This window comes from Lissotriton helveticus, chromosome 5_1 (assembly GCF_964261635.1).
Source record: "Lissotriton helveticus chromosome 5_1, aLisHel1.1, whole genome shotgun sequence".
In the NCBI taxonomy this organism is placed as follows: Eukaryota; Metazoa; Chordata; class Amphibia; order Caudata; family Salamandridae; genus Lissotriton; species Lissotriton helveticus.
The window spans coordinates 2,036,118,975-2,036,133,595 of NC_136065.1; the positions used below are offsets into that span (position 1 = coordinate 2,036,118,975).

A 14,621-nucleotide genomic window follows, 5' to 3' on the forward strand; every position below is an offset into this window, starting at 1 on the left:
TCAAATCCACTGCAGCGACTAGGAGAGGGTGTAAATCCTCGAAAATGAGAAAACATTCCAATGTTCAAACTACAGAGTTGTGGGGATTTCCACATTTTTCTGTACCCGTTACCATACTGGAAATAGTTAGAGGTTTACTTCTGACAAGGATAGAAGAAAATAACTTTCCAGGTTGTAAAGAAATGAGAACATCTTCAAAACTGATGGAGTACAGGAGAACATATAGCTCCAATAGGAAATATAATTCCCACCTGGAGAAACAAAAGAAAAAGAAGCACTGGCAAAGCCATTAGGTCTTACTTTAATGAGCTAATGCATTCACACACTGGCATGCACAAATATTACATGCTTGAATTTCATGCACAAATTTTGTTTTGCGCTTTAAGCCTACCATATTGGCTTTACCAATGCTATAGCAGTAGTAAACAATTATTGCTATGTATATAGAACATATATGGTATTTAAGGAACTGGAAATGACAAACAGCGGGATGATTGAGTGTGATTTTCAGAAATGAATAGTCCTTTGTGTATTCCAAGGAAAACACTTCCCAGAACTTCGAATGAGCACAGACAAAAGCTTGATGTGAGATTAATACTACTGGTTGGAGTTAAAGCCCATTCTATGTATTTGGCGACAACAGGTAATTAATTGGTAACAATATATCTTGCAAACAGCTGTGCTATCAAGCGAGACCTAAAATTACATTTCTCCGTACACATTTGTGCCTTCAGTTGCATAAATTAACATACAAATTAGGTTGTAATCCCTTTTTTGTCAATGATAAGACTGGCAGATTGTCACGGTTGTCCTTGGATAGGCATTTGCCTCCCTTGATTTAAGATTGACCTAAACAGACCATATTTAGCCACAAGCTCAAGTACAGAAGCGGAAGCAAAGCTGCATGCTGGTTTGTTGACTAGCCTATGTCCCTTTAAAAGCCGGAGTGCAAAAGCCGCAGAGGTTTAGCACTAGAATCAGCACTAGGGAAAAAGAATGGATGGAGCTTTGCGGTGAAAGATCCTGCAAGTGTGTGAAGATGTCTGGATGTCTCTGCATCGTAGAAAGAGAGTTGGTCCATCTCATAGTCTAGGTAGACACCCACCGTGCTGCAAGCCACATGCCCGAAGGTCCAGTAGCCATTTTCAGGGGTGATGATGATCCAGCCATCTCTGTTGGCAGACTGCTCTGCCACGCCCAGTTCCCAGTCCGGTCGGTCTCCTACATCCACTTCCCAGTAGTGGCGTCCTGAAGAGAAGCTCTCAGAGGCAAGCACGCTAGGGCAAAAATCAAAGTGCTCCAGGCTGTCAGGAGAAGGCTGTGAGGCATACGAGTATCTAGCACTGATCCGATCTTCTGAGATGACCAGGTAGGAGTTAGCAGACTGGGGGTCAAGGTACAGCGATTCAGGAACTGTTGGGAAAAACACAATGATTGTTTAATGTATAACAAATGATTTTGCTTTCATCCAGTTTGTTCCACCCTTTTGCTGGCTACCTAAATGAGATTGCTTCCCTTCTGCTGTATGGTCTCTATCTTTGTCGTTTTTTTTTCTTGACTATCCTAGTGAGGTTTGTTTCCGCTGCATTCTGCTGTGCATGGGCAAGGGCTGTGCGCTGTGGGATCAAGGACATGAATATTTTGAACAGAATGTGCTTGTTAGCCATGCCCAGCATCCGATGTCACTGCACACAGCAGAAGGTTGGTTACAGGGGTTCAGGGGAACAACAACTAAGTAACAAAGGCCACAACTCAAGCTGAGCGCAGTCAAAGGGCATGCTCAATGGGATCAGGCCATGGCATCTGGTAAAAGAAGACCAAGTTGAGTCGCGAGCACAAGAGATGGCTGGAGTCTAGTTCTGCCAGCGCCCAGTGACTGCTGCATATGACCAAAAGCTGAGAGTAGAGGTTTTTAGGCATTAAACATGGGAGCAGAGCATGACCACAGGCCACAGCCTATACTTAGTATTTACTGTGCACAGCCAAAGGTCATGAGCTATGCATGCCTGAGTTGGGAGTTTTGTTGCATAGATATCTTAAATTTTTTCACGCTTTGTGTCATGCATGTTTGCATGGCAACAGCTACGTTTTTGGTTAGTTAAGCCATTATGTGTACAAAGCAACCTTAGCTAAAGTCTACTCAAGGAACATCTATAAATGGTATATCAGTAGGTTCATTTTGAAATAAAACAGAAGGCTAAAAAGTACCTAGAGTGGAATAAAAGCAGACCGGTCAACTGTACTAGATTGCTTATTACTAGTGAATGAATTATCTGCTTGCCATGAATAGTTAGTTGTCTTAAAGAAAGGTTTGTGCTGATTGACACTCCATTTTGCTTAATAGAGGAGATTGCCTGGCCCAACCTCCCGTGGGTTGAGCCCCACCCCCTGCGCCCCCCCCATGCACAATGAGAGGGGGGGTGCAGGTATAGGCTGGGGTCAGGTGCTGCAGGCAACCCCTAACGGGCAGCCAATCCCCTGCTGTGCACGGCTGCAATCGGCCCAACCCACCCACAGGTGGCCAATCTCTTTCGGTGGCACAACTCCCCCTAAACACCCTCCCAACATTTGAAAAAAAAACCTGTGTTTTATTTGCTCATGCAGGACAACAGGATTTGGAATCGCTGAGTCCTACAGGCTTTTGGAGGAAGCCTTGAAGGATCCAGCTGGAGTACTGTAGGACCGGCAGTCTAAACAATACATGTTTTGGCTGCTGGGGGGGGGGGTCTTTACAAGGCCCAAAGATCAGGAAGCCCTACCCTGCCTCCTTTTACCAATTATCTGATATCGATAATTTTTTAACCTTAATTTCTCTAAAACTGTTGAATGTATTTACACCAAATTAAAAAAAAGAATGGTTTCTAAGAAAAGATCTAGCTTTCTGTTAAATTTGGTGTACTACCATTCAGCTATTTCTTCTGTACTGCTGTCTAAAATTTCCTAGGGGAAATTTCATGGGAAACCCCCCTACCTGACAGTTCACATGAAACTTACCAGGAAGGAGCTGAGGTGGATGAACTTTTCTTTTTTGTCAAAGGCACCAAAGTTATTAGCAAAGCAAAAAACGCTCTTCCTATGGAAAGTCTGACTTAACTATAACTACACAGTGAAGTTACATATTCACTGAAAAAAACGAAGGTTACAAGGACATGATAGTTGGCAAATAGAATTTAAAAAAAAACCTTAGAAATTCACCAAAAAAAACAAAGGTTACAGAGAAGTTATAGTTAGGGTCAGATTTGACTCCTACAAAACCAGAGAAATTCAGCCGTTCTAGTTACCCGAGTTAACTATAACTTGTGCCCCCCGTAATGCACTGCTTAGGACCTCACATATTACATCACCCATGACATGGTCAGTGACATGATTGATGACATCTCAAATGACATCACCGAAATGCAAAGTGCACTACTACCGCCATCCCATAGCAAACTGCAATGTCCCGGCAGTGGACACCCGGGGTCATTGCAGGAGCTGGCCCTGGGGGTGGGGGTCCCCAGGGCCATCTAAGGCTCCCTGGGGGGCCCACACTGCCCCCTCCCATCTTTGAAAGGAGGTGGTGGCCCCCAGGGCTGTGTGGGGAGGGGGCATGAGCCCCCCCATGCATCTTATTTGCATGTAGTCCCAAGGAGGTGGTGCTCCCGGGCGCCGCGTGGCCCCCAGCATGTCAGTGATTCAGCCCCAGGTAGGTGATAGTCCCCAGGGCTGCGGGGGCCCACATGGGAGCCCACCATCCTCATTATTATTTATTGCCTCAGGGACCTGGCCCACCCGGGGGCTTAATTAAACGAAGCGTGGCAAATTGCACGTATTTTTTTTTAAACATTTTAGCCGGATACGCAGAGCTACCGCGACTCCGGCTGAAAATTTAAAGCACGATATTGGGAGGGTTCGGGGATCCACCTCAGCCATAGTTGTATGTATGTGTGTATATATATATATATATATATATATATATATATATATATATATATATATTCCTGCTCCAAGGTCCACTTCGGTGCTTAATGCACTCTTTTGACGGGTGCATGCTAAAATGAAAGTGGGTCCATTTGTAAAATACAAGCTCCTGCCTTCATAAGAAAACTTGAAGCTCTCGGGGCACCAGTTCCTTATTTAGCGAGGACGCGCTCCGGCGTTCTGTCTTCTTCTGCTCGCTTTAAAACAAAATCAACAGCACATTCACATCGGTACTTTTCAACTGGTAGATCGATTCCCATTGGGTGCAGTCACTGAGAGAAGGAAACGGATTGCTCTATTTTGTGGCAGATGCCGCTATTCCACACAGTACCCCGACATGGGCACTTCTATGGCATTGCACAATTCCTCCCCTTAATGCTGCAAAATCCATGTGAAAATACCTCGTGCAGCTTCCGAGAAGATAGTCATTTGGGGGAACCCCCTCGTCAGCCACAAGATAATATATTAGCTTTAATGTTATTGGTATATATATATATATATATATATATATATATATATATATTCACTGAAAAAACCATAGGTTATAGACCATATATAGTTAGGAATTAGCATTTGCAAAACCTTATTTTACTCACACAAAACCATTGAAATTCGCATATATAGTTAGTTGCACTAACTATATATCGCGCACCCGCAATCCACTGCTGATCATGTCACATATTACATCATTCATGACATGGTCAGTGACATCACTGATGACATCTCAAATGATATCACTGATGACATCACTGATGACATCTCAAATGACATCACTGATGACATCTCAAATGACATCACTGATGACATCACTGATGACATCTCATTTGACATTACTGATCACATCACTGATGACATCATTGATGTGATAATACGATGAACCTCTTCAGACTCTAATATAACCTTAGATACACTCAGTGTAAACAGACACTCACAGACTGTCACTCATCCATGGAGTTACTCACACACCTAGTCAGTCATGCAAAGAATCAATCACACCTCCATTTCCTCAACTATACAGTTATACACACCTTACTTATTCAAACATATACTAACACATATTTACTCTCTTATACAATCCCTGATACAAGTTCACAATGATCCATACAGCCACTCACACATTCACTGGCTCTTATGCACAGTTATTTATATATGTCAACTCTCACATGTACTGTGTTGTACATATGTACTTACTTTGACATGTAGCACTGAGATATCCATTCACTCACCAATACACTCATGCACACAGTCAACCGCCCATACAGCTGTTTCCACATGCACTTTTGAACCCATACATCTAGTGAATCAACTGCTCACACATCTATGCACAGAGTCATACACCTCCCAGCCACCCACACACACACTCAGTCTCCCATACAAATACTTGGGCAACCAATCAATAACCCATATAGTTACTCATATAGCTACTGATCAACACATGCAGCAGTTTACAGAACAACAGACATAATGATGCACAAATTAAGACAGTTTAGTCGCTAACCCATGCACTCAGTGAGACACATTTAATCACTCACTCATACAGTCAGTCATGCACCTACTAAATCCTTCATCCAGACACTTATACATCCACTCATTCTTCAATATGTAAGACATATTTTAACTTTACAGAAACATACAGTCACTGGATGTTGTCATCAGTGATGTCATCAGTGATGTCATTTGAGATGTCATCAGTGATGTCATCAGTGATGTCACTGACCATGTCATGAATGATGTAATATGTGACATGATCAGCAGTGGATTGCGGGTGCGCGATATATAGTTAGTGCAACTAACTATATATGCGAATTTCAATGGTTTTGTGTGAGTAAAATAAGGTTTTGTAAATGCTAATTCCTAACTATATATGGTCTATAACCTATGGTTTTTTCAGTGAATTTTCAAGGTTTTGTAAATGCTAATTCCTAACTATATATGGTCTATAACCTATGGTTTATTCAGTGAATTTCAATGGTTTTTTAATAGCAAATATCAAAAGCTGTAAAATGTATTCTTCTTTTAAAGGAAAAATATATTTTATATGTATTTAATATAATTTTTTTATGTATATAAATTTTTTGAGGGAACGAATTTATCAACTATCATGCTGAAGAAGAGTGTGGGGAAAAAAAACCAAAGAGGAGGACTAAGAGGAAAGAACAATCAGTTCAAAAATACAATTGCTTTAAAGCATGAAGTGCTTTTCCACACATTTACATTTAAATAACCCATATTAGAACATACAAAATATCTACAGAGGAGACGGTGTACATTGAATTTTAGACTCTACATTGGTACCTACATGTTGGTACTTACATCACCCACACAACACAACAGCTCTATTCAGAGCTACCCTACCTCAAAGCACTCTAAAATATTATTTTACTATTTCCCTTGGTTTTCCCCTTGTTACGCTTTCCGGAACGCTACCCGGTGCGCGGACCGGGCTCTAACCGTGCGAAAATTTTAAAAAAAAAGTTTTTTGTTTTTTTTTACATATATGGGCCTCCTCAGCCACCCTCAGAAAACCTATGGGGTCAGGATATGTTTTCCATGCCCCCTTATACCCATTCCCAACATTGTTTATCCTCCATCTTGTGACTAAATTCATCCGAAACACAAGATGGCGGACTCCCGTTACGCTACCGGTGAGCTACCCGGTTCGCGTACCGGGTAGCGATTCCACCGCGAAAAATCGAAAAAAAATGTATTTTATTGTTTTTGCCCCGCGGGGCCCTTTAATAGCCCCCACATCAATCCTAGGGGGTCAGGAGGGGTCTACCTTGCCCCTTTCATTCATTTCCCCCTTCGTTTATTTCCACCTCTTGTCTCTCGATCCTACCGAGAGACAAGATGGCGGCCGCTCCGGACTGTTTAGAATGTTGAGAGTCACCAGAGAGCCAATCCGCTTCTCCTCGCGAAGTTCCGTTACGCGTCTGGTACGCGAACCGGGGCGCTAACCGGGACGCTAACCGGGACGCTGTCACAGATATATATATTTTTTTGAACGTTAATTTCTCAAAATCCACTGGAGCACATATCTTGAGACCTAGCAAAGGCACATCGGGCAAACAGTCTCTACAATTTTGCCAAGTTTCATAGAAATCCATTCAGCCGTTCGAGCTAAAAGTGAGTCCAACCGCCCTATGGAAAACTCAATGTTAAAAACACGTTTTGGGACCCCCCTTTTTTCTCGGCCCCCGCTTGACGAACCCCCCCCCCAAACTTTCAGGGGACGCTCAGAAACATAATGTGCCATTTTCCTGAAAATTTCAGCCAATTCCGTCCATCAACGCCAAAGTTATTCAACATAGAATTTTCAGAAATCCCTATTAAAAAAAATCCTAACTATATATACCTACTGGCGACCGCCAGTAGGTAATATATATATATATATACCAAAGACTAAGGCAGTAGCCGAAACGCGTCTGGTTCTCTGAGGGTAATAAAGATTTACACCCTCCTCCTGTGAGTGCTGTGCTTTCTTGGAAGGTGAGAAAGGGGAAGCCTGGATTATAGCGGGGTGTTGTCACCCGCACACAAGCACCCGTGGCAAGAGTGCACGACCTGGCAACATTGGGAAGCGAGGATATATATATATATATATATATATATATATATTACCTACTGGGTAGGTAATATATATATATATATATAAATATATATATATATATATATATATACATTACCTACTGGCGGTCGCCAGTAGGTATATATAGTTAGGATTTTTTCTCTATGGGATTTTTGAAAATTCTATGTCTAATAACTTTGGCGTTTGTGGACGGAATTGGCTGAAATTTTCAGGAAAATGGAACATTTTGTTTCTGAGCTGCCCCTGAAAATTTTGTGGGGGGTTCGTCAAGGGGGGGGCTGAGAAAAAAGGGGGGTCCCAAAACGCGTTTTTCCCATGTTAATTTCCATAGGGCGGTTGGCCTCACTTTTAGCCCGAACGGCTGAATGGATTTGCATGAAACTTGGCAAAATTGTAGGGACTGTGTAAGGATGAGGCGGAGGCAGGAACTGCTGAAAGGAGATTTATTGAAGAGAAGAGAGCCGTCCAGCATGAAGGAGAGACAGGGCAGCTGCAACTGCCAAACAGGGAACACTGGGGAAGAATGTAGAGTACAGGAAGAACCCACAGGTGACATCATGGAGTTCTAGGAGGTATTGCATAATACAGATCACCACACACCTCCCCCCTTTCTAAAAAAAAACAAAGAGTGAAAAATCATACATAGTCATGAAATCTGTTGGGTCTTACGATCAATCTAGAGTTTTTCCTTAAACCATTGTCGACTTGGACATTGGGGGTAGGAACAGTTGCACGAGTAGCACGAGAGGGATCTCTCGCAACACGAGAAGTGCTCCACCAATTTCCATTCGACAATTTGACAGCATTTTTGCGAACTTCTACAACTTGTTGGGAGTTGAGAAATTTGGAAAGACCCTTTTTAACTGTAACAGGATTCTTAATCTTGACCCAGTCACCAGCATGAATACCATGAAAAGACTTTTTAACTTGTCCCACGTCACAAGGGAGAGTACTGGAAGATTTCTTGTTGGCACTGTCCCATGCTACTTCCAAATCACAACCTTTGTGGAAACTCTTGACCATCCAGAAGGGAAAAGCTTGGGAAGATGCTTTCCTTCCCCTCATCAACTCAAAGGGGGAGAAGCCTGTAGCAACATGTGGGGAAATTCTATAAGACCATACAAGATCTTTCACAGCTTGGAAAATACAGTTACTGGAATTGAAGGCGGCCTGTATACATTCAACAATAACTCTGTTGAACCTCTCGGTTTTGCCATTGCTTTGAGGGTGGTATAAGGGAGTCCTAGTGTGTTTGATGCAACAATTGTTCAGAAAAACACTCATTTCCTTGGAGATAAACTGAACCCCATTGTCAGTGAGGATTTCTTCTGGACAACCTTCCCTCAGAAAAATTTTGGATAAGCAATCAATAACACTCTTTGAATTGGGAACATTGATAGGTTCAACCTCAACCCACCTTGAAAGATGATCGACAAGGACCAAGAAATACTTGGAGGTGTTGGGAAGAACATGGAATGGACCCAGAAAGTCCAGGCCAATTTTTTGCCAAGCTCTGTTGGGTGGAATAACAACAGAATCACAAACACCTTCCAAAACAAGAACTTTATCGCTAGTATTACAGCGTGTGCAAAGTTTGACAGCATCCACAATTTGACTATCCATTCTTGGCCACCAGAAATTTGACCTGACATTTCTTTTGGTGATGGTGGCACCCAGATGACCAGAATGGGCATCGGCAATAATTTTTTCCCGGTAAACAGAGGGAGGAATGAATTTATTGCCCCTAACAATTTTACCACCTTCTAAGGAAAGTTCGGAATTGATTTTCCAATAAATTTGGAGCTCAGGGGAAAGGGATTTTTCCTTGGGCCAACCTTTCTGTATGAAAGAGACAACATCCCTAAGTATAGTATCATTCTCAACAGCATTAACCCAATCATTTTCAGCAAAAGAGATGGAGATTTGTGAAATGTTGGCAACAAAACACTCTTCAATTTCTGTTTCCCACTCATTCTCGTTAGGTTCTTGTATGGGTAACCTGGAAAGACAGTCAGCACGTTTGTTTCTGCCTCCAGGAATGTAAACAACTTTGAAGTTGTATTCTAAAAGTTTAGTGGAGAGTCTAGCCAACCGTGCGGTTGTGCGTTTGGCATTTCTGCCGGAAAGAATGTCGACAAGAGGTCGGTGGTCGGTTTGAAGAACAAATGGTCTGCCCCATAAGTAAGATTTAAACTTTTCAACGCTCCAAGCGCAGGCCAGTAGTTCCTTTTCAATAACAGAATATTTGCGCTCAACAGGGCGAAGAGTCCTGGAAGCAAACCCCACAGTAAATTCTTTACCGAAGGCAAGTTGTGAGAGGACAGCTCCTAGGCCATATTCACAGGCATCAACGGTGACAAATGTCTCTCTGTTGCCATTGAAGGGTTGAAGAGCAGGAGCTTTGGTAATGTGTTCTTTGATGAGCTGGAAACCTTTCTCACACTCATCAGACCAGCTGAAGGTGGCACCTTTTTTGAGTAAAAGTCTGAAACACTCAGTGGTCTTGGCATAGTCTCTCATGAATTTGGAGTAGAACTCACAAAGACCGAGGAAGGACAGAAGTTGTTCTTTGTTAGAGGGAGCAGGGGCTTCAATGATGCTCTTGACTAGACCTGGCCTGGGTTTAATACCGCATTTAGAAATGGTATGACCGAGGTATTCTATTTCTCTAGTTTTGAACACACATTTACTCTTTTGTAGGGTTACACCTCTTTTTTCTAAGATGTTGAAAACTTGGTCGATGACTAAATTATGTTCGTGTTCAGTTTGGGTGAAGATAAGGATGTCATCCTGGAAGACGACAACATTGGAGAGGTTTTCGAACATTTCAGACATGATACGCTGAAAAACAGCGGCGGCAGATGCCAGACCAAAGGGAAGGCGACGAAATTGAAAAACTCCATCAGGAGTTACGAAAGCAGTGAGGTGTCGAGAGAGTGGATGTAACTCAATCTGGTGGTAAGCTGCCTTTAGGTCAAGTTTAGAAAACCAGGTGGAAGAGCCTACTTTAGCTATCAAATCCTCAATGCGAGGGAGGGGAAAACCATCGACCCAGATAGCTTCATTGAGACTGCGTAAATCCACACACATCCTGAGATCGCCAGACCTTTTTCTGGCGAGAACAATGGGAGACAACCATAATGTGGATTCCACTTTTTCAATGATTTCTTGCTCGCATAATGACTTAAGGTGTTTGGATAAATCTTCTCTGATACTGAGGGGAACGTTCCTCAGTTTATGTTTGATTGGGGAGACATCGTCTTTGACCTTGATGAAGTGTTGAAAATTGGTAATTTTGCCTAAACGATCTTCAAAAATTTTTTTGTACTTGTGCTCCCAAAATTCACTGTTAAAGATGTTGCAAACTGGAGTAGTAGATGCAAGAGAAGGGAGATTGCATCCTTCAATGAATACAGGGTTGGGTAAACCAGGTTTAATGGTGACACCAAATTCTGCCTGATGTATGAGTCCTAGAACATTGATACTATGTTTGGCAACATAGACTTTCCCCTTTATGGATTTGTTAAAAATGGAGATTTCGGCCAAGAAATAACCCAGAAGGTTGATTCTGCTTCCTTCAAAAGCCACTGAAAGGACATCAGGAGGAAGTAGGCATTTATTTTGCCAAAGGTGAGAATATTTCTCAAAGGAAACAATAGTGATGCGAGCTCCGGTGTCTACCAGTAGGAGGATATGGTGATTGTCAATGGTGGCATCAACTTCAGGATCAGGGACGAGAAGAGTACGGCTAGTAGTGTCATTGTCTTTCACTACAACGACATATTCCTGATTGGTCACATCACATTCAGAAAGTTCAGTAGAAAGTTCAAGGGAATTTGAAGTTTGAAAAGAATCATTTTCACACATGACACTACGTACATTGCCCCTTCTACCTCTCATGCATACTCTAGAAAAGTGACCATTTTTTCCACATTGAGTGCACTGCTGATTAGCAGCAGGACAATTTTTGAAATTGGAAGTATGGTAAGAAGAGCCACATCTATAACAGAAAGTACTTTGGCTGAATTGTCTATTAGGTGTGAAAGGTCTTCTAAAACTGGTGTTACCCATTCTTTTGAAATAGCCACGAGAGTCACGAGGAATGGAAATGGGAGATTTGGTGGGAAAAGCTACTTTGGTGGACACAGCACCAGAGATAGAGGTATTAGAAAGAGAAACTTCTAATTGTTTGGAATCTTCTAAGGATGTTTCAATACTTTTGGCTATATCAATAGCCTTGTCAAGAGAAGGATCTTTGCAAGATAGAAGTTTCCCTTGTATTTGTTTGCAAGAGCACCGAGCGACAAGCTGGTCTCTGATAAGTTGGGAGGTGAAATTGTCAAATTCACATTTAGATGCAAGTATTTTTAAGGCAGTGACAAAGGTATCGATGCTTTCTTCGGGTTTTTGAGCTCTAGTAAAGAATTTATAACGGTGTACAACCATGTTCTTGGTTTTAACAAAATACTTGTCTAATTTGGCTATGGCTATTTCAAATTCGTCAGGGGTTTCGCCAGTAGGTGGAACATAAACTGGTAAATGATCAAAAACGTTTTGTCCTTCTACACCAAGATGATAATACATAAGACTTTTTTTTCTTTCTGCACGGTATCTAAGACCATCAATCGCTCCTAGGTAGGCCATAAAGGATCTTAACCAGAGTTTCCATTCAAGAGGAGGGTCTCCAGGAGTTTGAAGAAAAGGAGCAGGAGGAGATACATTTTGCATTGTGAGATCTTCAATTTTTCTTTAAATAAAAGATATGTTGTAAATATGGTTCGGTCTTAATGTTGGAGGTAAAATGCGTGCAGATAAGCGTGTTAATAATAAAATAAATAAAAATATGTGCAACAGTTGTGCACATCAACGTGTAGAGGGATTGCGTGCAGTGGCTGTGCACATCAGCGTGTAGAAAAGTTCAATAGTTGTGCACGTCAACGTGTAGATAAATTGTGTGCAGTAGCTGTGCACATCAGCGCGTAGAAAAGAATGCGTGCAGCTGTTGTGCTCATCAACATGTAGAAAGAAATGTGTGCAGCAGCTGTGCACGTCAGCGTGAAGATACTGGATACTCTGGCGAGCTGGTGAAGAAAATTAAGTGGAGCTAAAGCTGTGCGCGTCAGCGCGAGATTTGCCTCCTTGTAGAATTGTTGACCGGTGTGATAGAACCATGTAGGTCAGTGTGTAAAGAAATTAAAGCTGTGCGCATCAGCGTAGAAAATTATTTAAAGCTGAGCGCGATAATGTGCATGGATTGAAAACGAGTAAATCCGACTGAAAACGAGTAAATCCGATGAAATGTTTGAAACTGTGCGCATCAGAGGGATTTGGAGTTGTGAGTTCACAGTGCGCATCGGTATTGACGGTAATGTCAGCTGTATGGTTGAGTCACGTAGGTTAAAGTCGACAGCTGGCAAAGTCAAGAAAGAGTAAATAGGAAAAGACACGAAGGCTTTATGACGTGGTAACAGGTACGTGTCTTGTTGGTTGCTAGGAAACCAAGTGCTGGCGCTGGGCGTCTGGTTAGTTGATAGGCAGACGAGAAGCGTGATGACGTTGAGTAGAGGGATTCCACTACGTCATCACTCTGTGGCGGAGCTCGGAGGTGGCGGAGCAAGGAGTGGAGAAATATGCGGCGCCGATGGGAACAGCGAAGACACAGACAGCACTCGGTAGGACTTGACTTTAGACGATGAAAAGATAGGGAGTGCAGGTGAGGTGTAGCGCTGGTAGGGGAAAAGAAAATATAGCGCGAGGCAAAGTAGTGGTTGACAAAGTGCTGGAGGTGAGAACTCGTTTGATTGATGCGCAAAGCGAGATAAATGGTGGAAAAAGAGTCTGTTGGCTGCGACGGCTCTCTAATATGAAACGTGGTATAAATGTTTGAAAAGAGAGTACTCACAGGGAAGTAGATCGTACTTCAGGGATATATTCAAAAGTCCAAACCGTTTGGTAGGAGTTGATTGGTGAGTAGATCCAACAGCTGAAGAACAGCTGACCATCCTCAGTCGCCAATGTAAGGATGAGGCGGAGGCAGGAACTGCTGAAAGGAGATTTATTGAAGAGAAGAGAGCCGTCCAGCATGAAGGAGAGACAGGGCAGCTGCAACTGCCAAACAGGGAACACTGGGGAAGAATGTAGAGTACAGGAAGAACCCACAGGTGACATCATGGAGTTCTAGGAGGTATTGCATAATACAGATCACCACAGACTGTTAGCCCGATGTGCCTTTGCTAGGTCTCAATATATGTGCTCCAGTGGATGTTGATAAATTAACGTTCAAAAAAATATATATATCTGTAACAGCGCTCCGGTTCGCGTACTTGACGCGTAACGGAACTTCGCGAAGCGAAGCTGATTGGCTCTCCGGTGTCTGTCAACATTCTAAACAGTCCGGAGCGGCCGCCATCTTGTCTCTCGGTAGGATCGAGAGACAAGAGGAGGCCAAAACAAAGGGGGAAATGACCATAAGGGGGCATAGTAGATCCTCCCTGACCCCCAGGTTTGATGTGGAGGCTTTAAAAGGGCCCCGCGGGGCAAAAAAAAAAAAAAAATCGTTTTTTTTGCGTGGGGAGCGCCCGGTACGCTTTTGTGCAATGGGCGGTGGTAATCTAAATGATGAGGGGGGGGGGGCAGCGTTCAAAGCACATCAGCGTGCATAAACACGAAAATGTTTTTATCTACCACGTACTTGACTTATCTCTCTGAGATGCATTCCCTTGTGTCTCGGTAATGGTAATCTGTTCATTACATAGATCGCTCGAGGGCGGTAGTACAGACCGCGCGTAGGAAAGGGTCAAAAGCCAGGGGTATAGGAGTATGTAACAAGCGAGCCATTTAATTGAAAAAACTAAACGTGACAAACGGTTGCAGGATCAGTGAAGGTTGATTTTATAATTGAAAGTATAACAGGATCAGTTACAATAAAATCGTCCATACGCACACCATGGGCGAGTATCATGGGTAACGTTACTTCGAAGCTTTAATAATACAATAATCAATAATGAAAAATCGACATCAATAGGGTTGTCCGTATGCCCAGTCAGTACCCTTCCCCGCACGCCATGTGCAC

At 42.7% G+C, this 14,621-nt stretch overlaps 1 protein-coding gene across 2 annotated transcripts in view; it reads right to left on the reverse strand.

Annotated features, from left to right (window-relative positions):
- Positions 1-281: 281 nt before the first annotated feature.
- Positions 282-14,621, reverse strand: part of LOC144756223 (nuclear factor 7, brain-like) — a 254,591-nt gene continuing 240,251 nt past the window's right edge. For both annotated transcript variants that reach the window (XM_078645838.1, XM_078645840.1), the window contains exon 7: positions 282-1,413. In XM_078645838.1, coding sequence (XP_078501964.1) covers positions 935-1,413 — 479 coding nt within the window. In that variant the 3' untranslated portion in view covers positions 282-934. The remainder of the gene's footprint in view (positions 1,414-14,621) is intronic.